The sequence below is a fragment of the Schistocerca cancellata genome, chromosome 4 (genome assembly GCF_023864275.1).
Source record: "Schistocerca cancellata isolate TAMUIC-IGC-003103 chromosome 4, iqSchCanc2.1, whole genome shotgun sequence".
NCBI classification, from domain to species: Eukaryota; Metazoa; Arthropoda; class Insecta; order Orthoptera; family Acrididae; genus Schistocerca; species Schistocerca cancellata.
In genome coordinates, this window is record NC_064629.1 from 611,705,484 (window position 1) to 611,730,844 (window position 25,361).

Genomic DNA, 25,361 nt, shown 5'->3' on the forward strand with positions numbered 1-25,361 from the left:
ATTCATTGAACTGTTTTCTTAAGTGATTCATGTAAGTATAAGCTTAAGTACTTAAAGTAATTTTGGCTTGATCTTAAATTCATATTTTGTTAAGCTGTGATTCCATGTAAGTTGGTTTTGGCATGTTGAAAGAGGTCAAAGTTAAATATAATAAATGTTTCAATAAACATTTTATGTAAAATGTGTGACCCAAGCTCAAGCAGTCACTCCACCCTTTTAATCCTGATGGTCCACAACTCTGTCAACAATATGACCAAGTCTTCTTGGTACTTAACTATTTTTATCAGGTACGTATTCGTATTTTAATCTTGTAACATTGTGTACTGTATTGTCCAGTATTGCATGTTACATTTGTGCTATTGATGTGAACAAATGGATAAAATAAATAAACAAAAGTTTACAATTTGTTGTTTTCTTCCATTCTCATTCTTTTTAATGATCTATGTTTGCATTCCATTTCCACTTCATGAAGATGACCCTTCAGTTTAGGGAAAGGACGGATAACTATAGCATTTGAAGTCAATATGAATAACATGACCTACACAGGGAAAAAGCCATAATTTTCATGGAGAATAACAGTGTTCCCATTTTTTTCCATGTAGTAAGTCTTTGTGCAGATATTCCATGGACTTTGTGCTCAAAATTATGTACCTAATTTAGATCTAAATCAAAATATTCTGGAGAAAACATCAACCAACTATCAGTTAAGGAAGCTGAATCTGATCATAAATTTCACATCTGAGAGCTCTCAGTTCACATACACTAGCAATAACATGACACATTTACTTTTGTGAACTTTCCAGACTGTAGGAAATTTGTCTCTGAATGATGTGTGAATCACTCCGAAAAAGTTCATCAATACATTTATTCCAAGATTCACTTGCTATTGGCTTAGTCTTGCTCTTTATCACACAATGTAAATACACTCCTGGAAATGGAAAAAAGAACACATTGACACCGGTGTGTCAGACCCACCATACTTGCTCCGGACACTGCGAGAGGGCTGTATAAGCAATGATCACACGCACGGCACAGCGGACACACCAGGAACCGCGGTGTTGGCCGTCGAATGGCGCCAGCTGCGCAGCATTTGTGCACCACCGCCGTCAGTGTCAGCCAGTTTGCCGTGGCATACGGAGCTCCATCGCAGTCTTTAACACTGGTAGCATGCCGCGACAGCGTGGACGTGAACCGTATGTGCAGTTGACGGACTTTGAGCGAGGGCGTATAGTGTGCATGCGGGAGGCCGGGTGGACGTACCGCCGAATTGCTCAACACGTGGGGCGTGAGGTCTCCACAGTACATTGATGTTGTCGCCAGTGGTCGGCGGAAGGTGCACGTGCCCGTCGACCTGGGACCGGACCGCAGCGACGCACGGATGCACGCCAAGACCGTAGGATCCTACGCAGTGCCGTAGGGGACCACACCGCCACTTCCCAGCAAATTAGGGACACTGTTGCTCCTGGGGTATCGGCGAGGACCATTCGCAACCGTCTCCATGAAGCTGGGCTACGGTCCCGCACACCGTTAGGCCGTCTTCCGCTCACGCCCCAACATCGTGCAGCCCGCCTCCAGTGGTGTTGCGACAGGCGTGAATGGAGGGACAAATGGAGACGTGTCATCTTCAGCGATGAGAGTCGCTTCTGCCTTGGTGCCAATGATGGTCGTATGCATGTTTGGCGCCGTGCAGGTGAGCGCCACAATCAGGACTGCATACGACCGAGGCACACAGGGCCAACACCTGGCATCATGGTGTGGGGAGCGATCTCCTACACTGGCCGTACACCACTGGTGATCATCGAGGGGACACTGAATAGTGCACGGTACATCCAAACCATCATTGAACCCATCGTTCTACCATTCCTAGACCGGCAAGGGAACTTGCTGTTCCAACAGGACAATGCACGTCCGCATGTATCCCGTGCCACCCAACGTGCTCTAGAAGGTGTAAGTCAACTACCCTGGCCAGCAAGATCTCCGGATCTGTCCCCCATTGAGCATGTTTGGGACTGGATGAAGCGTCGTCTCACGCGGTCTGCACGTCCAGCACGAACGCTGGTCCAACTGAGGCGCCAGGTGGAAGTGGCATGGCAAGCCGTTCCACAGGACTACATCCAGCATCTCTACAATCGTCTCCATGGGAGAATAGCAGCCTGCATTGCTGTGAAAGGTGGATATACACTGTACTAGTGCCGACATTGTGCATGCTCTGTTGCCTGTGTCTATGTGCCTGTGGTTCTGTCAGTGTGATCATGTGATGTATCTGACCCCAGGAATGTGTCAATAAAGTTTCCCCTTCCTGGGACAATGAATTCACGGTGTTCTTATTTCAATTTCCAGGAGTGTAATATAAGTTTGTCACATTCACACCTCTTTATCTAGCACGTTATATCACTGACATCATTGTACCAATTATCATAATAAACATTCATTTATTTGTGAATCTTCTACTGACAACCAATCACAAACTGCATGTTGCTTAACTCAATGTGTCAAGTTTCTCCACACAGTACCATTTCTGTTGGAACAGCAAAACAACAGTTCACTGTGACTGTAGAGCGGACTTCACACAAGATATTACTATTTGTTTTAGATTGATACTGTTAACCACTGATGCATAATGGTCACTGAGACATTATTTATCAGTAAAAAATCATACTTTGTAATCAGTACCTTCACCGAGATACACTTTGCTATTGAAAATTTGGTTTCTGACTTTCAGTATAAAATTCTATAGTTCTTGTTGGGTTTGGTTTAATATTTTTTAAAGAGAATAGAGCTACCAGCATCCCATAACAAACAACTCTTTGCCATTCTTTTTTCTTGATAACAATTTTTGGCACAGTTCTCAGTATTATATTCCTATAAATCTTTGATCAAATGTCATTTTTATTTTTAAATTCTGTCCAATTAATTCTAGCAATATGTAAGTTTAATTGTATGAAAATTAATTTCCAAAATGAAAATACAGTTACTGCTACTAACCAAACAGCAGCAAGCACAAATTTCAAACAGAAAGTATTACACATTATATCCTTTGGAACCAGAGATTTCCTCATTGGATGAAAGGGCAATGAAAATGTGACAAAACAGGATTGTTCAGAGATTAGCTAAGGAAGTCATCCAAGGTAGCAGACAAGACAGACACCAAAGTACAGGATAATAAGGAAAACAGTGAAATATTTGCAAATTTAAAGCTTCTTGGTTTGTTACGAGTTCAGATTCCATCCATCCACTAAAAGTTTATATTTAACACTAATTTGTTCTGTATACATTTGTCTAACTTTCACAACTAGATAGTACTGTATTTTAGCACTCCAAGCATATACAGGGTGGTCAGAAAAAGTCTGAAAAGCTTAAAAAGGTGTTTTACAGTAGGTTGTGCTGAGAAACAATTGTTAAAAAAAAATTGATACATTGCATAATTTCCAAGTTAACTAGCATTGAAGTTAGTCAGTCAGGCTGTTGCATGCACAAATTCAAACATGCTGTCAGATACAATTAGTGGCAGTTGTTCTCAAATGTACACGATAGAACATGAGGCTGCTCAGCCTTTGGCTTGGGTTCAGTACTTACTACCATCCCATGTCCAATTTTTGTATCACTCTCTTGTTCAGTTTTAGGAAACCAAATGAAGAACACATTTGGTAACACCATCTCTGGCAGGCCACTTGAATTTGCATGTGCAACAGCCCAGTTGGCTAACTTCAATGCTAATTGACTCATAAAGAGCACAAGGCACTGAATTTTTTTCTTAACAAATTTATCTCAGCACAATCTACCCTGAAACACCCTTACAAGCTTTTCAGACTATTTATGGCTGCCCTGTATATTAGGTACCTTCAAAATGAAAAGAGCCAGAGGCTATAAAATAGAAACCACTGAAGAGATCATAATGCTCATGCCTAAGGAAGAAGGTATGGTCCCTGTAAGAGTACTGAGGCCAAAAACTTGCCATCAGAGGGACACAGATGCACACCCATGGTGTCAACAGAGAGAGCATGTGCTTGCATCCACAATTCACTGTATTCAGTAGTGCTGAAAACAGAGAAATGAAGGCTTGGAAAGAATAGCAAAGGGGTGTAGTTCATTTTCTTGCTGTGGAAGGAGTGTAGGAAATGGAAAGTCATCAAAGAACGGCACAAGTTTATGAAGAGCAATGCATATACATCGCAATTCTGATGCTCAATCTGACCTCTGGGGCAATGGCTGCCACCCTAACTTGCCAGTCTTCACTAATGTCATCCATCTGATGGACAGCAGTATCAGTAATGTGGTGTTATTCCAAAACATATGTCATTGGCCAATGACCATCTCTCCTTGAATCACTTGTGCCATGCCTTGACCCTTGCAATAGATATGCAGTGCTCTTCATACACATGGATCATTCTTTGATGAATTTCCATACCCCAGTCTCCTTCCACAGTAAGGAAATGCTCTACATGCCTTTGCTCTTCTTTTGAAGCCTCAGTTTGTCTATTTTTAGCACTACTGAGTGAAGTGGGCAGTTGATGCATGCATGTGCTTGCAGTGTTGTCACATGGATGTCTGCCCATATCCTTCTAGTGGTGAGTTTTGGGCCTTAGTAATGTTATATAGAGAACACCTTCTTCTGTACATAATGGCACTAGAATTGTTTAAGTGGATTTTATTTTTCAGCCTCTGGCTTGTTTCTTTTTGAATACATCTTATACTTTCTGTGATCACTTGCTTCTTAACAGTGGAATTTCTTTGTAAGAGGAGGAAGCACATGTTTCTTGGCCTAATGTATGTCTGATGTCCTAATTGCTTCATTTCATCTCTTTTAATGTAATTGCTAAGCATTTATTATTGCTTCACTAAGATGGTCACTGAATTATTATTACCCATGTTGATTTCCTAATTCCTTATTCTGGTGCAACAGATACAAAATATCTCTACCAACACTTACTATACCTTAACAGTCATTGGGTTAAGTAGCACATGTTACTAAATATCTCACTGAACAGCTGTAATTCACTAAGTTCTTCATCCTTTACTATTACATATATTGTTATTGTAAATACTGTACTCATATATCTTTATACTTCAAATTTTCTGCCCTTGTGATTCAGCAGCATTAATTGGTTGGATCTCATGGAAGTTCTTTCTATAGTATAGCACTCAAGTACACAATTTTCATTCCTTTCTCTTAATTTTCATTTCTATTACCAAACTCATGAATCTTTCTGAAACTAAAATGCTAATTTGGTAATTTATCACAATCTTATTTTCCCCTCCTATTTTGATGATATTGATAAATTACTCATTTACTGAGACTTAGGGTTCATTTATGATCAATGGTCTCCTTAAAAAATATAGGGAGGAATATGAAAAACTATATGGCGATGATAACCGTTCACCATATAGAGCAAATGTTCAGTAGGTTCCAAGAATGTCCAGCACCTTTCACAAAAAGTTATGTCACTGAGAATGCACTAAACCCTCAGCACCCTCATTTTTCTGAATTTACTGTTTTCTGATCACATTGGATCCTTTAGCATTTCATTATTCAATTTCTACAATTTTAGTTACAGCAAGAATCTTCTGAGAAACAGCCAATTATTATAAGCTATTCTCTACCACATTAGTCATAACTGGACCCAAAATCTGTAAACTGTAGGTAAATAGTGAAACCTGAATCTGCCTCAAATCTCTGGGGGTCATTTCATATTTTTTATAAATTTTGCTTAATGAGTATTTTTTATATCCACCTCAGAGAGATAACTTGAAATCCCCTGAAAGCGCTTAAAAGGTGCTAATACTGATTCAAGAGCAGATGTTGCATTTAGTACTCCTGATCACATTTTCAAACAATGTCATTTCCACTCTGTTGCAGAGTGAAACTTTCATTCACGGAAAATGCCCCAGGCTGTGGCTGAGCCATGTCTCTGTAATATCCTTTCTTCCAGAAGTGCTAGTCCTGCAAATTTCACAGGAGAGCTTTTGTGAAGTCTGGATGGTAGTAGATGAGGTACTGGCAGCGGTAAAGCTGTGAGGAAGGTTGTAAATCATGCTTGGGTAGCTCAGTCGGTAGAGCACTTGCTCACAAAAAGTGAAGGTCCCAAGTTTGAGTCTCATTTCATCAAACAGTTTTAATCTGCCAGGAAGGTTCATATCAGTCACACTCTGCTGCAGAGTGAACATTTCAATCTGGTAACAGCCACCAGGCTTTGGTTAAGCAATGTCTTCACAGTATCCTGTCTTCCAGGAGTGCTAGTGCTGAAAGCTTCACAGGATAAGTTCTGTGAAGTTAAGATGGAAGGAAATGAGGTACTGGTGGAAGTAAAGCCATAAGGATGGGTTAAGAGTCATGCTTGGGTAGCTCAGCTGGTAGAGCACTTGTCCATGGAAGAGAAAGGTTTGAGTTTGAGTCACAGTCCAGCACACATTTACATGTTTTTTACAGTATGAGTAGGTACAATATTCTATTCTATATTGTCACTAGAAAGCAGCATAGCCATTATCTGAGAGTAGAATTTTAAATTTCTTTCCTGCCTTTACCTAATGTTTCCATATTTGATTCAATATTTCAATACTGACTGCTCAAACACTTAACACTTAAATGCTTATGATTTTCATATTCACATTTCCACTTTTATATTCATTAAGCAATACAATATGTTTGTGTAACATTCACTACATTAAAGGGAAAACCGAATATAATCTACTGTAATATGAGATACATAGATTTTTGTCATAACAAATATCAGCCAAAAAGATTTTCAGTATGTGATACTTGAAAGTTTGATAAACTTCTATCTAGACACTCTTACTGATTTTCAGAATATGTAATCTCTTCAGAATTACTTGGTGTGTATTTGTGTTCACAAGCATTTATGCTACAATCTTCCAAAATCTATGTCTTAATTCTACCAAATCTATAATTTCCTTATTATGGACACAACCCCTGACATAGCATGACATGTTCAGGATGAGCCACGATAACATTTATTTTCTCTGAGCTGGGCATTGGTAAGCCACATCTTCCTAATTTTTAAAACTACTCCAGCACTAGATTAACCTGCTTCCTTTTTTGAGATTTTTTCCCACAGGCTGTGTACACACACTGTGTATCACTTCATCTTATGATGGAACGTATTTGAACACTTTAAAATAGCTGAATTTTGTACCTCAGTATCAGTGAACTAATGTGATACTCCTGAAAATTGAACTTTCCATAAAATTTAAAATTTTGTTAATTACAGTTAGTTGCGCTCTACCAAAACTATGGTTCAGTAGTTTTGGCACAGTACATAAATGACATAGGAAATGGCAGGATTATCAGTAGTATTGGTAGGCAAAGAAACATTAATGACTGTGTGAGAGAGAAAGTGGGAGCCGAAGACTTGTCTTTGCTTTTTCTTTGTTTATTTGTTTCACCCATAATTACAACCACACATTGTTCAGTGTTAGTCCATTGTGTATTTTATGCACTTAGAAAATATAAATTGCATTTTATAAGTAATAAAAATTAGTTGATGGCATAGCTTCTGCATTTTTATGTAAGCAATTACTTTTGATGCAAGTACAGTTTACATGCATAAACAAAAGAAATCTATATAATTATTGTTGTTATTTTATACTCAAAAGAACATTCTTCATCATGATCAAAGGCAAGGGTGTCTTGTTATTATTGCTATGTGTGATAGTTGTTTATGAATAACAGAAAGATGTTTTATATAAGCTCCCTGAAGTATTGAATTAATGTTTGATATGTTTGTGTTTTGTAGTCTTTCTTTAATTGTCCCCCCCCCCCCCCCCCCTTTTAAGTAACTGCATTTTATAGTGCTGTATGATACATCTATATTGATTTTACCTTTACTGCAAAACCCATCTGTTTCATGTTACAAATCAATAATTTTTTAATACAACCTGCATTGAACACTGACAATTTCAATCTTACTATAAATGCTCTTTATTTTTAAGTAACAGACAGGAGGATATTATGTAGAACAAAAATGTTCTGTAGGTTATGTGACCCTTTACGTACATTCACTCAATTTTTTGATCATTCCAATTTCTAGTGAAATATATAGTATGACATTAATCACATACACAATCAAAGTGATTGAAATGAGGTAACACCCAACAGGTATGCAACATACCATACATACAGGTAATGTGGTTATGAACTTAACTGCCCAAGGCTACTAGGGAAACTATACCATAGTCTATGCTTACTTATGACTGTTTACGGTAGTTTTACAACTATGACCACAATACATGTTCAGTGCATCTCCATTTGCTCTGACATGACTTCCAGATTAAGTAAATTCTAATTTTTTTTATTTCCAATTTAATTTCAGAAAAAGCATGGTAAATACCAAAATTAAAAATTCTTGCTAGTCAAATAGTAATTTACGTTTTGCTGGTTCTAGGGGTGTACTTAGTTTTACCGAGGAAATTCCATTTCACAGTAGAAATTCTCTCTTCTTTGGGGTCACTACAGCTGTTACTGCATTCCTCATTTTTCTTTTTCTCATGGCCTCTTATACCCCATCTAACAAGGCAACTTCCTCTTCTCCTTCTTCCCTGAGAGTGGTACATCAAGGTTTTCTGTAGCCAACTGTCATCTGTCATTTGTATTGTATGACAATAATAGGCAAGCTGCTGATCTTCTGTTCTATCTGTGATGCTTTCTGATGTCTGGGTAATTTCCTCGGTTGTTGTATTGCTTACATAGTCTCACTGAGATGTTCTACACAATCTTTAGAGATAGTCCATTTCTGTAACTCTCAATTTACTTTTATTTTTTCCAATAAGCTCCCAGCACTCACATGTTGATACGTAAAATTTCATAGTACCATGTGCTATAAATATTTGAACCCCACCGACAAACTCCTGTTGGAACACTGGCTTATAATGATTTAAAAATACTGTTCACTATTTATAAACACATCTTAGCTATTCCCTACATACAATAATTTGGTAGTTACTTAAATTTTCTAATTTAATTATTTACATAAAAACATAATACTGTGCTGTTAATATTTGGAGACAATCTTCCTCAGTTGTTGCTTCGATCCTGTATATCTTCCAGATAAGAAAGGCTATTACACATATCTTACAACTGAACTTTTATTTTATTATTACTCATACATGTTTCACCTAATTGTTTTATACATATTTCATGTCTCCTAAGTTTTATGTGTGTCTCCTAAGTTTTACGTATGTCTGTAGGGTCTTTTGTAAGCACGTCTGAACTCAAACTTATTCGGTAAAACATTTCATAGAACTGCAAGTCATAATCCTGTTTTTCATTGTCCCACCACACTTGACAGCACTGATAAGAAGCACTGATAAGATGTTTGATTTCTTCAATGTACCAAAATGTGTCACACAGGGTTGTGTTCTGTCCCCCCAACTGTACAACATCCATGTAGAGCATATAATTAGGAAGACATCTCAATTGGTGATAAAAGTATTAACAACATCTAATTTGCTGATGACACAATGCCTTTAGCCAGCAGTGAAGACGAACTTACTAAGCTACTAACAAAGGTAAAGGATATTAGTCTGTCATATGGATTGGACCTCAGCCGCAGTAAGTCAACTGATCGAGGAGCACAGGTTCAACTCACAGGTCAATTAAAGGAATTGAAATCATGCATTCTTTCATTTATCTTGGGTTGACCACTCGCGACATGGGAAGGATGAGACCAGAGGACTGATCATGCTAGGGCAAGTGGCCATGATGAAGCCCACCAAGATCTAGCAGAACAGAGTAATAAAGAACACCTCAAAGGTCCAACTTGTTGAAACACTAGTGTTTTCTGTCTTCTTTATGGTTGCAAAACATGAATTCTTAAGGCCATAGACAAGAAGTGTATTGACGCATTTGAGCTTTGATGCTGGCACAGGATGCTACACATAAAATGGACTGAACGAAGAACAAATGTGTCCATTATTGAGCAACTTATTATTTCCAGGCACCTTTCTTCTCATGTCAATCAAAAATTCTCCATTTCTTTGGCCATATTGTGAAAAGAGATGGAGAAAACCTAGACAAAATAATCAGGGAAGGGAGGACTGAGGGCAAGAGACTGATAGGAAGAGCAGTGAACAGGTCTTAAATCAAATCAAGATGATCTCTGATCTGTCTCTTTAGCAGGCTCTAAGAGAAGCTTGAAGCCTGTCAGGATGGTGACACATCATTCATGGGGTCACGATGTTCAGCAATGAGCACTATGTCTTATGATGAAGATGATGATAATGAGAATGATGGTGACAATGATGATGGTGATGATGGACATGTACAATGAACAACTAAGTTACAAAATGCAGTTAAGTAAACATTTCTGTCAAAGAAACCTGGATAACTGGACCACTCTGATGGAAATACACATTGCAACTTTTTTTTACATTGTGGGCCAGTGTTTTGAGGTACAATTTACTATTCTCTATGGTAAACAGTTAAACACTGTCTTTGAATATGAGTGAAATAAAAGACAGGAACAACTTGGTTAATAGTGTTGTACAGGAACCAGTACACAATAAAATGAAGTGGGAAACAGCAAACTGTCAAAAATGTAATGACAGTGATATTACACTGCCTGACAAAAAAAGTGAAGCACCCAGAAGGTAAGGAGGAAACGGAATCAAATCTCATGGTATGGCCATGATGAAGCCCACCAAGATCAAGCAGAACAGAGTAATAAAGAACACCTCAAAGGTCCAACTTGTTGAAACACTAGTGTTTTCTGTCTTCTTTATGGTTGCAAAGCATGAATTCTTAAGGCCAGAGATTACAAAATCATGTCAAAATTACAAAGAACTGGGCAGTATGAGCACACTTATCAGTATGATGGTGCAGCAGTTCTGGCTAGGATGCATGCAATGATTCAGTTGGAATGGTGTCATATAGCTATTGTATCCTTTCCTGAGGCAAGCTGGCCCACAACTGTTGCTAATGGTCCTTGATGTTCTGGATACTGGCTGTGGGATGAAGTTAATGTTGTCTGAACTGGTCCCACCCATGTCCTATTGGGGACAGATATGGAGATCTTGCTAGCCACAGGAGTACCTCAACATCATGGAGACAATCCATAGAGACATGTGCTATGTGTGGATGAGCACTGACCTGTTAAAACCAACACCATGACACTGTTGAATGAGAGGTAACACATGATGACACATGGTGCCTGTGACATACCTTTCTGTCATCTGAGTTCCGTCAGTCACTACCAGCTGTGGCATGGACTCCCACACAATAATGCCAGAAGTAACACAATTTGCTTCCCTAAAATACTGGAATAATGGCACCTCTCTGAATATCATTGTCATATTCGCCAATGGTGACCATCCATGGTAGTTCAGAAGTGCAATTCATCACTGAACACAACATGACACCATTCATCAGCAGGCCATGCTTTCTGGTCACAGCACCACTCCAGATGCAATTGTTTTTGTTGTGGTGTTAATGGGACTGCAATTCCCTAATCTGGCCCCTACTGTCCTCTGACCACTGAGACAGGATGACATAGAATGTTGTTGGAAGTCCAGTGCTTGTTCTCAAATGGCAGGTGCAGATGCAACACAATTATGTTGTGCATGGTGTGCAGTTGTGGCGATCCTCACTTGTGAGGGTCAAACATGGTTGACCAAAACCTTGACAACAAGTATGGTTGCCTTCATGTTCCCATGCAGTCCAATTTCAGGTCACTGTCACATCTGCATATTCCACAAACCTGTACATTGCATGATCTGACCATCAAGCCAAATGGAGACCCACGATGGGGTCTATTTCAAACTCTGTCAGGTAGAGTGAATGCTATCTCACACAATTACACACCATCTCTGTATCCTTTGAGTTATCACTCAACAGCTGACACTGTTCATTTCTCTTATTGCCCTGCCAGGCCTGGTAACAACACTAAACGTGAACAATGCTAATGAACTCTGGTGGCTATTATACCTCACCACAGATAATTACAACTTATTGTATCCTTCTGGGCTCCAACTAATGCTCCCAGAAGTGTGCACTGTGCACTGCTGCCTCTCTGGCTGCTGGCAGCACAACTGTGGACGATCTCAAGAAAAAGCACAACAATATTAAAAGCACACTGAGTTGTTAACTGCATCTCCCGCAGCTGCAGTGGTAACACATGATGACAGCTTTGACACTAGTAGCACCAGAGTTGCCACAATCAGCATTGCTATTGTGGACACTGATCCTTCCTTTCCAGATCATGTTCCCACTAAATGTCATGTCAGTATCCTTCCCCTGGGCAGCTATTAAGGTTGCCACCCAGCTGCTCTGCACCAGTTCACACTGAGGGTTGCCCTGGGCCAAGTGCTGACAGCATTCTGCCAGTTCCTCAAACGGAGCTCTCTTCAGCCCAGTGCAAACATATGCTCTGAGCCTCATCCAAATCTTAACTCCAGGTCTCGTCCAAGTTCACCATACTGAGCCCAACTTTGGCTGCACCTATGGTTTGTCCGTGCACAGCTCACGTCACTCCTGAATTACACCAATTGTATCCTTTGCCTGTCCAATGGAGCCATCTCTCTGACTGTCCACAGCAGTCAAGCTATATCTGACCCTACAAGCTTCTGCCTCACAGGGACCTCTGTCTTGGACTGTCCTTGAACATGACCATTTGCCACCGATGTGGTTGCACTGACATCACCTTCATAAGAACTCTGTCAGTGTAATGTCAGTGACTATCAGTGTGTTGGAACCAAGTGGTACAGATTCACATTCAAATAACTGTGTTGTTGTATTCAGCTTAATAGTGGAAAAAAAGTTAGTCCTGCTACCTGGGACACATCAACTGGCATGGCTCTCTTGGTCACATAACAAAACTTGGCAATAAGGAGTAGATTTCATCCCACCAGTGACTGTTAAGACTTTTTTATACTTCGTGTAATTGTCCATTGTAGCTAACCATCTCAGGGCACAACCTAGGACAGTCGATGATTTTTTTTCCCCTTTACATATGTGTATCTTATTTCTTTATGGCCTTGCTGCTTCCAACTGAATCAGCACAGCTTGATGCCACTGCCACTGTTTCCAGCAAAGCCCATTAGCACCCTCCTGATGTCCCATCAGGGCATCATCATCCAGTAGAGCCCGTCGACTCCCTGCCTACTTCCTTCTGGCCCTTTACACATCTGGTTGAATCAGTTGGTAGCTTGTCCATGTCCAACTGTGCCATCACTATCCAGCCAAGCCCATCAGCATCCTGTTGATGTTGCACCCACCTTTTGCCTGTCAATGCTGGTCCTGTCAACACCAGGCCTCTTGATGACAGTTCCTTTGCAACCTGCTGTGTTGCTGCATTGGTGTCATGTTGGACACATGCAGAGGTGCTTTCTTCTCCACTGCCCCTTACACCAATTGTGGGTTTCAACAAGACTCTGGCTGCAGCTGTTATCACACTGCTCACTGCAGCTGGCCCCACTGCCACCACCTCTGTAGCAGCACAACCCCTCCGTTGCTGGCATGACCTCCTCCACTGCTGGCATGGCTCCTCTTGATATTACTGTTGTGTCCTTTTTTTCTGTATCACTTTTTCATTTTATGTATCACTTTTTCATTTTCTGTATCACTTTTTCATTTTCTGTATCACTTTTTCATTTTCTGTATCACTTCCTTCTTCCATTCCTGCTTTTTTTGCCTTCTGCTGTACTGCCCTTGGTTCACTCATCATTCCTGTTACATCTCTTCTGCTGTCCACTTTACTGGGCATGTAGTGAGATGTTCATGGAAGTTCTGATGCACAACCCTGGGCCTTACCTGGTCGCATTACCAATGTTGCCAAGAGGCTCAATGATAGCCCTGCCCGTCTGTTGGTTTTTAGGTTCCCAATTGTGGTTGCCTTTCCTGTTGGCCACATCAGCACCACACTGGAAGCATTGCCAGCCTATCCACATCATCATGTCTTGGGCTGCCACAAATGGTCCAACTTCACAACCCATTGGCTGCCAATGCCTGCTGCCACTGCCACCAGGTCATCAGTTCTAGGACACCTCCTGGCAGCAGCCGCAGAACATCCAAGCTGGCTTTGCCATCTGTTCTTAAGAGGGAATGGATAGTTTATCTGCCTGGGATCCAACTATTGCAGACAAAAATGGAGCCTGTCACTTCTCCAGCCACTGGACACACCACTGTGGGAGGGCACAGGAAAACAGCATGACAATAACATAAGCACACCAACTTGTTGACAATTGCACCTTCTGCAGCCACAATGGTTAACACATGGTCCCAATTTTGCTGCTAGTGTCATCATAGTTGCTGAAATCAGTGCTGACACTGTAGGCAATGATTCTTCCTCTGCAGATCACATGCCCACTAAACATCATGGCAGTATCCTTCTGTCGGGCACCTATGGAGGACTCTGCCGAGCCGCTCTGCACCACTTCACTTCAAGAGTCACTCCAGGCCATATGCCATCCTGATGTTCCCACAATTGGAGCTCCCTTTGCCCCAGTGCAGCTGTACACACTGTGCTTTGTTCAAATGTTCACTCTGAGTCTCACCGAGTTCACCATACTGGGCCTGATGTCGTCTTCACCCATGACTTGTTTGTGTGCCACTCACCGTTGCTCTGGATTATACCAGATACATTTGAGGCCCATTATACACATCACCTGCAACAGCCAAGCTATTTATGACTGGTTCCAAGCTTTTTCTGTGTTGGAACCTCTCTGCTGGACCATCCTCAAGCATGACCGCATCATTGGTATGGCAGTACCAATATCACTCTTGCAAGAACTTCAGTACAACATCAGTGACTACTGATGCATTGGAAACAAGTAGTGCAGATTCACATCTGAATAACTGTGTTGCGTTCAGTTTAAGAGTATAAATAAAGTTAATTTACTTTTGCTACCTGAAGCAGATTAATTGTCATGGCTCTTTAGGACATGACACAAAATGACTGAAATCATTTATGTACCCACTGTTGATATATACACTGTAAGGGTACTGTTATCGATACCCTTACTAAAAACTGATCACAACCATCTACTGCTGGTGAATACTACATCATTGGCCTTCTAGAAGGTTCCAGAAGGACCACTTTCACACTAACAGGTGGGCAGTCACCTATTACATCATGTGCACTTTAGCAGATGTGGGAAAGATAGTTCAGTGTTGGAAGTTTAAGTTACCAAAGAAATATGAGTTTGATCAATATTCTGAGAAGTACCACAAGTAGAGCAAGCATCGAAGAGGTTTTGTGGAAAAGAGAACCATTTAATATTACGTTGGGGGCAGCCACTGATGCTACATCAAAGTTTAAATGTTCTGTCATCATTATTGGTTACCAGAAGAAGTCAAATTATTTAGTGTGTGAGCTAAAGAGATGCTTAAATTTTTTGAAGTAATATTTGCAAGGTGAATCTTTTCATTGTGGCTAGACAGGATGAGTGCTGTGAGTTGTGTGAGACAGACTAGGGATTATTTTCTTGTCTTAAGAATAATAAACTGTGTTTCAGTTGAATGATTTTTATTGTTTTGGTAATATCATTAAAGATAGATCCCTATAAGAATAGGAAGCAGTGTGTAGGTTGTTTTCAGCATGTGGTAGACTTCAATGGCTGTCTACATATCAGAATGTAATCACCATCCCTTTTTATTCATACAATTGCCAAATAAATAGTTTAGTTTCTGAAAATAAACATTAAAATAAATAGGGGGCAATTAAATATGGTTTAGGCCCATGTAATATCACGTGATCCCCTTTTATACTTATAGGTTTTGATGCCTCACTTAAAAATGTAAAATCTTCTTCCATGTTTACCACAAATACTTCCTCTACTCATGGTCCTCCTCAGAATCTTAATCAAACTCTTATTTCTTCATTGACATATACTTTTGCTGGCAAGGGAACTGCTCATGACTGCCACATTCAGCCACTCATCCAACATCCAACATTTGACTGTCTACCTCATATCTGCTCTACCTTCCTCGAACTAATGAGTACTTCTACCTGTTAATGTGAAACTGTTCCTTCTGGAACCTTCTAGATGGTCAAAAATATAGGATTCCCTGGATGTAGGTGTAACTGATTATCAGTAAGGGCACTGATAATGATACCCCTACAACATGTATGAAGTTACATTGACATATGACCACATCTTCTAGATGTTTCACTTTTTTTGCCAGGCAGTGTAGTTTGATCAGTGTGTAATGAACTGAATCACATTCAAAATCCTTTAATGATATCAGTAACTCCACTTCAGCACAATAATGTGGGGAGCATAGAATAGCGCAAAAGTCTTAAGCTAGAACTTGACAGTAAAAGATATATTAAATGAGTACCCACTGCTAGTAGTAGTAATATTGAGTTAATAGTATTTTTAAGAATGTTACACAAACTAAGTAGCGAAACCAATCAAAACTGTAATACTTTGAAGGATGAAATGAGAGAGACCAGTCTACCAAATTCCATGCAAATGCATTAAGGCATATATCGGGCAGACTATACAGACAATCAAAGAAAGGTGCAAGGGACACAGGAGATGCACCAATCTTAAGCAACCCACAAAATCTGTGGTTGTAGAACATTGCATGGCTATGGGATGCTGTGAAAAACATGTAGAAACAGAAGTGTTGAGACAGACCTCATCATTTTGGGACTGCATTCTAAAGGAGGCTATTGAAATATGAGTGGCCAATGACCTCATCAAAAGGCTAAGGATGTACTGTCAGTAAAGCAGGGGACCCAACATTCAGCCATCTGAAGTCACAACGACTGCTGAGAGTGACTTCTGCACCCAATGGGGGCAGCAGAAGTACTGAGTTGCCACTCAGCATTCAGCAATTGCATCCTCCACGACTCCACCTGACACAGAGTGTGACTGGGTCCTGGGGGAATGAGTGGAGAGAAATAAAAGCATAAAGAAGGAAGTGTCACTAAAGATGATGGCAAGATATGCTGTCAAAATATCACATTACATAAATGAGTGCATGTGGCTGGACACCCAAGAACAAAACAAACAGTCAAAATATTAATAATTTCAAAGAAACTAATTAAAAATGTCAATAGTTTTAATCTTTCAAGATGGCATCCAAGTCTCACTCGAGCATTTACTATGCCACTCCATGAGTGAGGCTTGAGAGCCATCTTGAAAGTATTAAATAAGCCAGAAAATAAATGAAATCAGTTGTGGTGTTCATGATAAAATCAGTTTATCAAAAAAACTGTTTGGAAAGCAAGTTAGAAATATCAATAAACTGTTTGGAAAGCGAAATACAAAATTTAATTAGAAATTTTGAACCTAATATAATTTTAGTCAGTGGTGGATGTCTGCCAAGGGCACAAAATGTAGATACTAATTATAAGAAATGAATGTAGATTGTTGTTCTTTTATGCCAAATTAACTCAGGAAATAAGAACAGGTTGTTTGAAAAATAAATTTGATTTGGAAGCTAAAATTGGGCAAGTTCAATCTCACTTATGTGGTAAAATAAAGAAAGATAATTAAAAGGCAGAGGTGAATATGTGCAAATTGTGACTGAAAGGGCTGAGAAAATTGCTAAAGCTCTAAACTGAAATTGTATTGTATTTTATGTTAACCGGGGGCCAAGAAATGATGGAGAGGCTCCGTACCCACCACAGCCACAGTGGTCCACAATCCCACGACTACTACTGCAGTCCACTTCACCCCTCAGCCACCCCACACCGAACCACTCTTTCAGGGTTATTGTGGGGTTTGGCCCCGTCTCACACCAGACAAGTGTAGCCCTTATGTTTGCATGGTAGAGGAATGGTGGTGTATGTGTACATGGAGAACTTTGTCTGCACAGCAATCGCTGACATAGTGTAGCTGAGGTGGAATATGGGGAACCAGCCTGTATTCACTGAGGCAGATGGAAAACTGCCTAACAACCATCCACAGATTGGCCAGCTCACTGGACCTCGACACTAGTCCGTCAGCAGATTCGTGCTGGGGACCAGGCGCTCCTTCCAAATCAGAAAAGCTGCACGTTAGACCACACGGTTAACTGGGTGGCCCAAAACTGAAATTACTTGTATCTGAACGTAAAGTTTGGAATGTATCTCCTAGTGCATGAACTATTTCAGCTGGGATTACTTTTATTAAAAGCAAAAATTTCAGTCATTTTGAGCATTCTATAGCTGTTATAAGGGAGTTTACTATTTTGTCAGGCACCTGGCCTGAACAATGGGCAATCTCATTTGTCAAAGGTTATTTAAGGGAGATGTGTACAGATGGGCCTCTAATATCACTTCCTCCTATACAAGAAATTAATATATGTTGTTTAAGGGCATATTTTTGGAAGAATGTTGGCCAAACAATGAGCAATAATGTGTTCTGAGTGGATTTTAGGGAGGAAAAAGTTATGGCTACAGAAATCTTAAATTAAGTAATTTGGCCAATGCTGCATCATGAAAAGAGCATGGATTAAACATTGCGTCAATAATCTTGCAATTAGATAATAAATTATGACAGTAGCTGTTGTTTCCTGCACCCAGAAAAAACATTAGCAAATTTCTAAATTACATATCAAGAATTGAAAGGAAAGAGAATAGTTCTTACAATTAGAAATGTAGGACCACAACAAAGAAAGGAGTATAAAGAGAACAGAATAGGTAGGCTGTAGCAAGAGAATGGTTTTGAGAATGACTGAATCAAGAGCCTAAGGAAGTCACATAACCAATCAGTTTCTAGAGAACTCAACATGTCATTCTTAATGGGACAAAATCAATAGATATGAAAGTAATTTTCAGTGTTCCCCATGGGAGTGTCAAAGGACTGCTAACGTTCACAATATATGTACAAATCATCTAGAGGATAATGTTTGTAGTTCTAGGGCTCACTTCATGGATGATGTTCTTCTTTACAGGAAGGTTGCAACACTACAAGACTGTAGCAACATTCAGAAAGCCATGTGCCAGATAGAGGATTGGTGCAGGGGCTTGCAGTTGATTTTGAATGTAAATTAATGTAATGTATTGAGTATTAATAGATGAAGAGATCCTTTACTGTCTAATGTTGGTAGTGGTGTAAAATCACTGGAAACAGTAACATGCATAAAACACTCAGGAGTAACTGTTCAGAGTAGCCTAAAGTGAAACATTCTCACACAACTAAATGCAGGAAAGGTCAATGCCAGAGTAAGATGCATCAGAATTGTCAGGACGTTTAGTGTAGTCATGAAGAAGGTTACTTACAAAACCTTCATTTCACCAACTCTTGAGTATTCATCCTCAGTCTTGGATCCTTATCAGGTCAAATATGTGCAAGCAGACATGATGCAATGAAGAGCAGAGACGTTTAACAAGAATGAAGAGCATTATGGAAATGCTCAACAAAATCAAGCAGTAGATGCTAGGGAGATTTTGTGCATCACAGAGACATTCAGTGCTGAAATCCTGAGAGCACATATTCCAGAAAGACTCAGGAAACATATTACTTCCTCCCTCATGTGTGTCACAAAATGAAGATGGTGAGAATATCAGAGAAGTTATAGGTCATACAGTGGCTTACTGACACTGATTTGTGCTACATATTGTTCACAAATGGAACAAGGAATGGGATAAATGAGAGTGATGCCAGAAGTACACTATGCCACACACCATAAGGTGGCTTATGAAGTGTAGATAAATGAATGTTCAGTTTCATTCAGAAGTGAGATAATTTTGAGATATTGTTTACAGAAAGGATGGAAATGAATTAATACAAATGAATGAATAAAAATAAATGGATTTGCAATTTAGGTATTTGTCTAAGAATGTTGGCAACCATAATGCACAAGGGCCTAGGGTTAAAAAAATTGGGTGACATTAAATGTGTAAATAGAATATCTAATGGAGAGCAACAGGATTTGAAAAGTGTATTACCATGGCATTGTACAGTGCTTTTAGATGAGCCAGGATTGGCAAGAGATTTTGAATTGAAACAGACAGGAGGTAAAATCCCATAAGCCTTATTCTTTGCCTTTTTCCAAAAAAAAGAAAAAAAAAAAAAGATGAGTTGTGAATTATTGAGAGATCCACAGAAGGTATAATAATTCATTGCTATCAGTATAAAGAATGGTGTTAAGGTTGATATAGGTGCAAGAAAATTACATGAAACAGTAAAATGAGAAAGTGATGTACCATGAAGATTAGCTAAAATATTACAGAAATTTAATAGGACCATGTGGGGTACCTCATGTGATGTAACATATCGTTACTGGAACAATAAAGAGGAACGAGCATTCGTGGGATTTCTGCATGAAGGTATATGTTACCTTTTGTAATCCCACAGGATGTATCGATGGCTCACTCGGTATAATTATGCATATGTCTGGGGAGGTCACTAGGTGTGTCATGGAAGGATATATCTGTCAGTGCTAGGTCATGTGCAAAACCAGCTGCAGCAGATTTAAGGGCTTCTGCAATGCCAATGTTTATAGCAAGCTATACAGAGAAACCATTGACAAAGGCCCTGTGTTAGTTTTCTCCTGGACTTGTTGTTACCTACTGATGACATTTAGCTAGTACATAGATTTGAATGTATGCATAATATGGGACTGCATCTGGTCATCATTCACTCAATCATTGAGTTTTCAGTGAACAAACTGATGGTGTATGGAGGTACTGAGAGCACGTGTTTTTAGCTGAGTGTTTCCCAGTCGAACCTACAAATAGTGTTCTCCAGCATAGGTGGTGAGTTATTCCACAAACATTCAGAGTACTGTATTGACCATGAAATATCCACCTCCAGTAGTCTTTTTTGTGTATATCGGATCAGTTAGGAACTATTACTTTCTGTAATTTAATTGTAAGTTGTCCTTAATAAAATCTGCAGACTTACAACATTACCACTATTATTTTGTTTTATTTGGTCCTAAATTTATCTTCTTATGTTAATGCATATGGGCTATGGATTAAGTGTTAGGGGAAGAAATTATTTAACAACAAAGTGTTAGGGGAAGACGTTATTTAACAAAGTAATGGTGTATGTAGATGACACTTTAATAACTAGGGATACTTGGGAAAAACACTGCAAAACTTGAATTATGCATTGAAGGCACTAGAGCATAGTGGCTTGAATTTAAAATTGAGTAACTCAGAATTTGTTAGGAAAGACATTTCATTTTTTTAATGAAAACATAATGCAACAAGTTATGGAAAAGCTAAAAGCTGTTGAAGAATGAAAATAAATTAAAAATGGTATCTGGGTTATTTTTTTCTAGAATGTTTGTAACATTTTACAGTCATTCTTTGAATTATTTATTAAATTGTGATGAAACCTTGGGCAGAGGAATGAGAGATGGTTTACAGTAAATTAAACAGTGAATTGATCAACAGTAACACATTCTATCACTCAGACTTTTCACTGCCTTTTTAAATGTCTGCTGTTTCTATCCAATTTTTTGAATTATTTTACATAGTGTAAACAGAAAATGGAATTGTAGCTAAAACCTTTTTTTCCACATAGAACCTCACATTAATATGGGTGGCAGTATTATATGTCAGAGGAAGAAGCTCTATCCATCATGTATGGAATTCAAACATTTGAATGTTACAGTTACTGGAAATAGTAAGAGCCATTAAATGTTGAGGAGCTTACGTATAAAGTGATTTTTATAACTGATCAGGTACAAGATTTTCTGCCTATTTATGTAGAATTCATTACATTTGTGTATGTTCATGGTCAGCTGCCCATCCCAGACCAAGTGTCAATCATCTACATTTTACTACGGTACTTTGCACTGCAACAGCATGAACTATGAGAGAAATCTCATGAAGATAACAACATTATCCACTAGATCATTCATGTTATTCTGAACAGGAATGCTTTGCTTCTACAACATGGCCTTGCAGTACATTCGAAAATAATTTGAGGCATGATATTTGCTCTCCATTAAGAATGACATGGCATGTTCAGTTTCTTAGGGACTCTCTGATCCAGTCACAAAGCTGTACTGATATGCCACTTGCTCATATCTTCTTTTTAGGCAACAATGAAGAACTGTATCAGATGCCTTCTGGAAGGCTAGGAAAATGACATAAACCTGACTGCTGGTATCTACTACCCATGCAGTGATCAATATAAATTGAGTTTCAGAAGACTGCTGTTTACAGAATCTATGTTGACTCTTGCAGAGGAGATTTTAAGCCTCCATGAAGGTCATAATATAAATTTTTTGAATCACTTTGAATTGTTCATTCCAACAGCCACATATGTGAAACTGTTGCTAGAAAAAGAGGAAGTTCTTTTGCATTATACCTGTAGAATCATATAGATATCTCATCAGGTTCTGTTGCCTTTCCTTTGTCGAGTGTGTTTTGTTTATTTTCTATTGTGTTGTTATTATCTGAATACATGTTATTTTGGTGATTGTGAAACAACTGACAGGAGAAATCATAGTATGATGTTCCTCAGTGAAACAATTTTGAAAAACAGTATTTATTATTTCAGGCTTCTCTTTGTTATTCTCCTTTTTGGTGCCAGTACAGTCACTGAGAGTTGGGATAAATGGGTTTGATCAGTTTATTGCCTTAATGTGAGACAAAACTTTCTTAGGAGTTTTTGTCAGATTAGCAGATGGAATTTAACTTTTGAATTCATTGAATGCATTCCACATGGCTCTCCATACATTCATTACATTCATTTGGATTTCAACCCCTGCCCCACTTCTTTTTTAAAAAAGAAAAAAACAAGGATTTGACTATATTAAAACTGTGGTTATATTCACTTTTCTTTTGAATGAACTTTCTTTTTGGACTGTTGAACTATGGTAGCTCTTCCCCACCTTTCACAACTTTCTTCATCACATACCAGTCTAAGGCATATTGTATGAACTATTGAATTTTTTCCATTTATACTCAACATTTTCAGTCCCAGAGGTGAATATCTGATATTATCTGCTCAGTTAAACTGATATCTGTCTCTTGATGTGCTAACTAAGCAGAGATATGTTCCTATATTGCTTACAATTTTTACCAACACCTGTAGTTGGTGATGCTGTACGTGTGATGTTACGATCATCAATTTCCCGCCCTGCATCAACTGCATCAAAAAGTTCAGTCCTGTTTGTAACTAGGAGATCTAGGATGTTTCCCTCAAAAGCTGGTTCTCTTAAGGTAATTTTCAGGCAAGGCATTTTGAACAACATTACGTGAATACCTTTTCCTACCACCCAAATCACTTGAGTCTATTACTGAGAGGTAAAAAGAAATGTGTGTTAATTATATTATGCATTAATTAAAATTGTGTTAGTATAAACAGTATGAAATGAACTTTTTTAAATATATATGCTTCAATCTAGAATCTGTATAGAACAATGAAAGAAAGTGGAGGGTGAGTTATCAAACAATATTGTCAGTAGCAGCAAGTAATGCTCTGTAAGTAAATGAGATGTAGCAGTTTGAATTATGAATAGCACTTGCCACTCAGTGTAAAGTAGTCTGTAACAGCTTGGTAAAAGTCTTTGTAATGTCCCTCATCAGAATTCTGCATAAGAATTATGTGGCAGTAAATTAATATTTTTGTATGAACTGTGACTGAATTAGGTTTTGGACAGTTATCCATCAATACACCCATTATACAATAAATGCAGTAAAAGGAAATGGTTATGGAAAGCTTCACCAGAAACTGAGAAACTTATTAAAATGATGAAATTAGAACAGTAATTGAACAGCAAATTGCAGAGCATTATGAATCTGAAACATTACTAATCATACAAGCCATATACTATTAGGACCCCATGTGGTTTTGTGTGTAGGCCTACTCTTTTCCTAATTCTCAAGCTTCTTTATTTCAAAAATCATGTGTGTACCTTTATTTAAGGGATGTAACATCATCATACTTCAGAAATAAATGAAAAGCAAAATGTGTTAACAGGATTCTGTGCAATTTAAAAAACTTATTATTGACACAAGTCACTTTGTTTTGTTGTCATGTTATCTCTCAGTTGGACTATAATGATTTAAAAAAATATATCAGCTTCTCTGTGTTTCAGTGTTATTCACAGTTTCCAGGTGCAAATTCTTCTAGCAATTTTGCCATTTATAGTTGGCTAAAAGTACAAATATATTCTTAGAAATAATATTTTCAACTTCTGTGGCCATGAACTTTTACCTTTCTAAAATCTCCCTGCACAACCATGGGTGGTGGCTCCTTAGGTCGAACTCCTGCTGCCATGGCCGCCCCAGACACTTGTGATGCCTGGCGCCGTGGGCTCGTGGCCATCTCGCCCGTTGACTCCCGACCCTCCTGCAAGAGTATAATTCATAAGAATGATGATCATCACTGTATGCTGTTACTATACTGGTTTTGACAGTAAAGTTGATGGATACGTCATGAAAATTTCTTCAGCTCCAGAAAAGCACAGCCAATAGAATATTTGTGTAAAATTAATAGGCCAGAATTAAAAATTATAGGAAACATATAGAAAATTCCTACCTAATGGACTAGTGGAATGATTAAAGATAGTCATATTCATATAGTGGAGGTATAAACACACAAACAAGATTTGAATGTAGGTAGTCCAGATTACAAACTTGCACTCTTCTTCAGGGCAGTCTAAATATAGTTAATGGATTCTGCAGTGCACACACACACACACACACACACACACACACACACACACACACACACACACACACACACACACAAGACAGAACAGAAGCCAAGAAGGAGGCAATTAGGAAAATAATGTAGAGGAGGTTCTATTGAGCTACAAATGTAATTAAAGTTATGAAAAATAAGAGGAATAGAGGAAGAATTGGATGAGAACAGGAATATATATGAGGATAGGAGACAGACTAGTGCAGAGTGAGGTTACTTGTCTCCTGAATGCTTTGTATATGCATGTCATCAGCCGTGTGCCTTTGAAAGCAAATACCATATATACACTGCTTACCATTGAAATTGCAACACCAGAAAGCACAGCAAATTATAAAATCTTACTTATTGTACATCTACAATACAATAATAGGAATACAAGATTAAGTATGTAGCTATATTGTGTCTGAAATATAGTACTCAGAGCTGCCACCTCTTGGAACAACAATGGTCCTAACCAGACTGTACATCAAAGCAAATTTAGCTTGGATAACAGATGCAAGTGTGGCACTCCATGCTGCTTCAACCCTGTGCCAGTGTCCATCAGATGTGGTGGCATGCCGGTCTCTCACACATAAGTCAGATGTAGTATTGGGGGAGTATAATCACTAATAGATCTAAGTTACAACCTGTCAAACATCATGCCCCACAAGGTTTGTGGGTCCATGGTCCACATGCATGCCAGGTGTTTTGCTTCTTCAATTCTGATGATGAGCTCTTTCATGTCATCAACCTGAGCATTTCCAAGTCACAATAAAAACAAAGTATCAGTTGCTGTTTCAGTTTCTTGAGCATGGATCAGGAAAAATTGC

The 25,361-nt window shown here is 38.9% G+C and overlaps 1 protein-coding gene across 1 annotated transcript in view; it reads right to left on the reverse strand.

The window, feature by feature from the left end:
* Positions 1-24,832, reverse strand: part of LOC126184350 (rho GTPase-activating protein 100F) — a 294,918-nt gene extending 270,086 nt beyond the window's left edge. Inside the window, exons 1-2 of the mRNA XM_049926729.1 lie at positions 24,770-24,832; positions 24,064-24,198 (exon numbers count right to left, since the gene is read on the reverse strand). Coding sequence (XP_049782686.1) covers positions 24,064-24,198; positions 24,770-24,832 — 198 coding nt within the window. The remainder of the gene's footprint in view (positions 1-24,063; positions 24,199-24,769) is intronic.
* Positions 24,833-25,361: the final 529 nt, after the last annotated feature.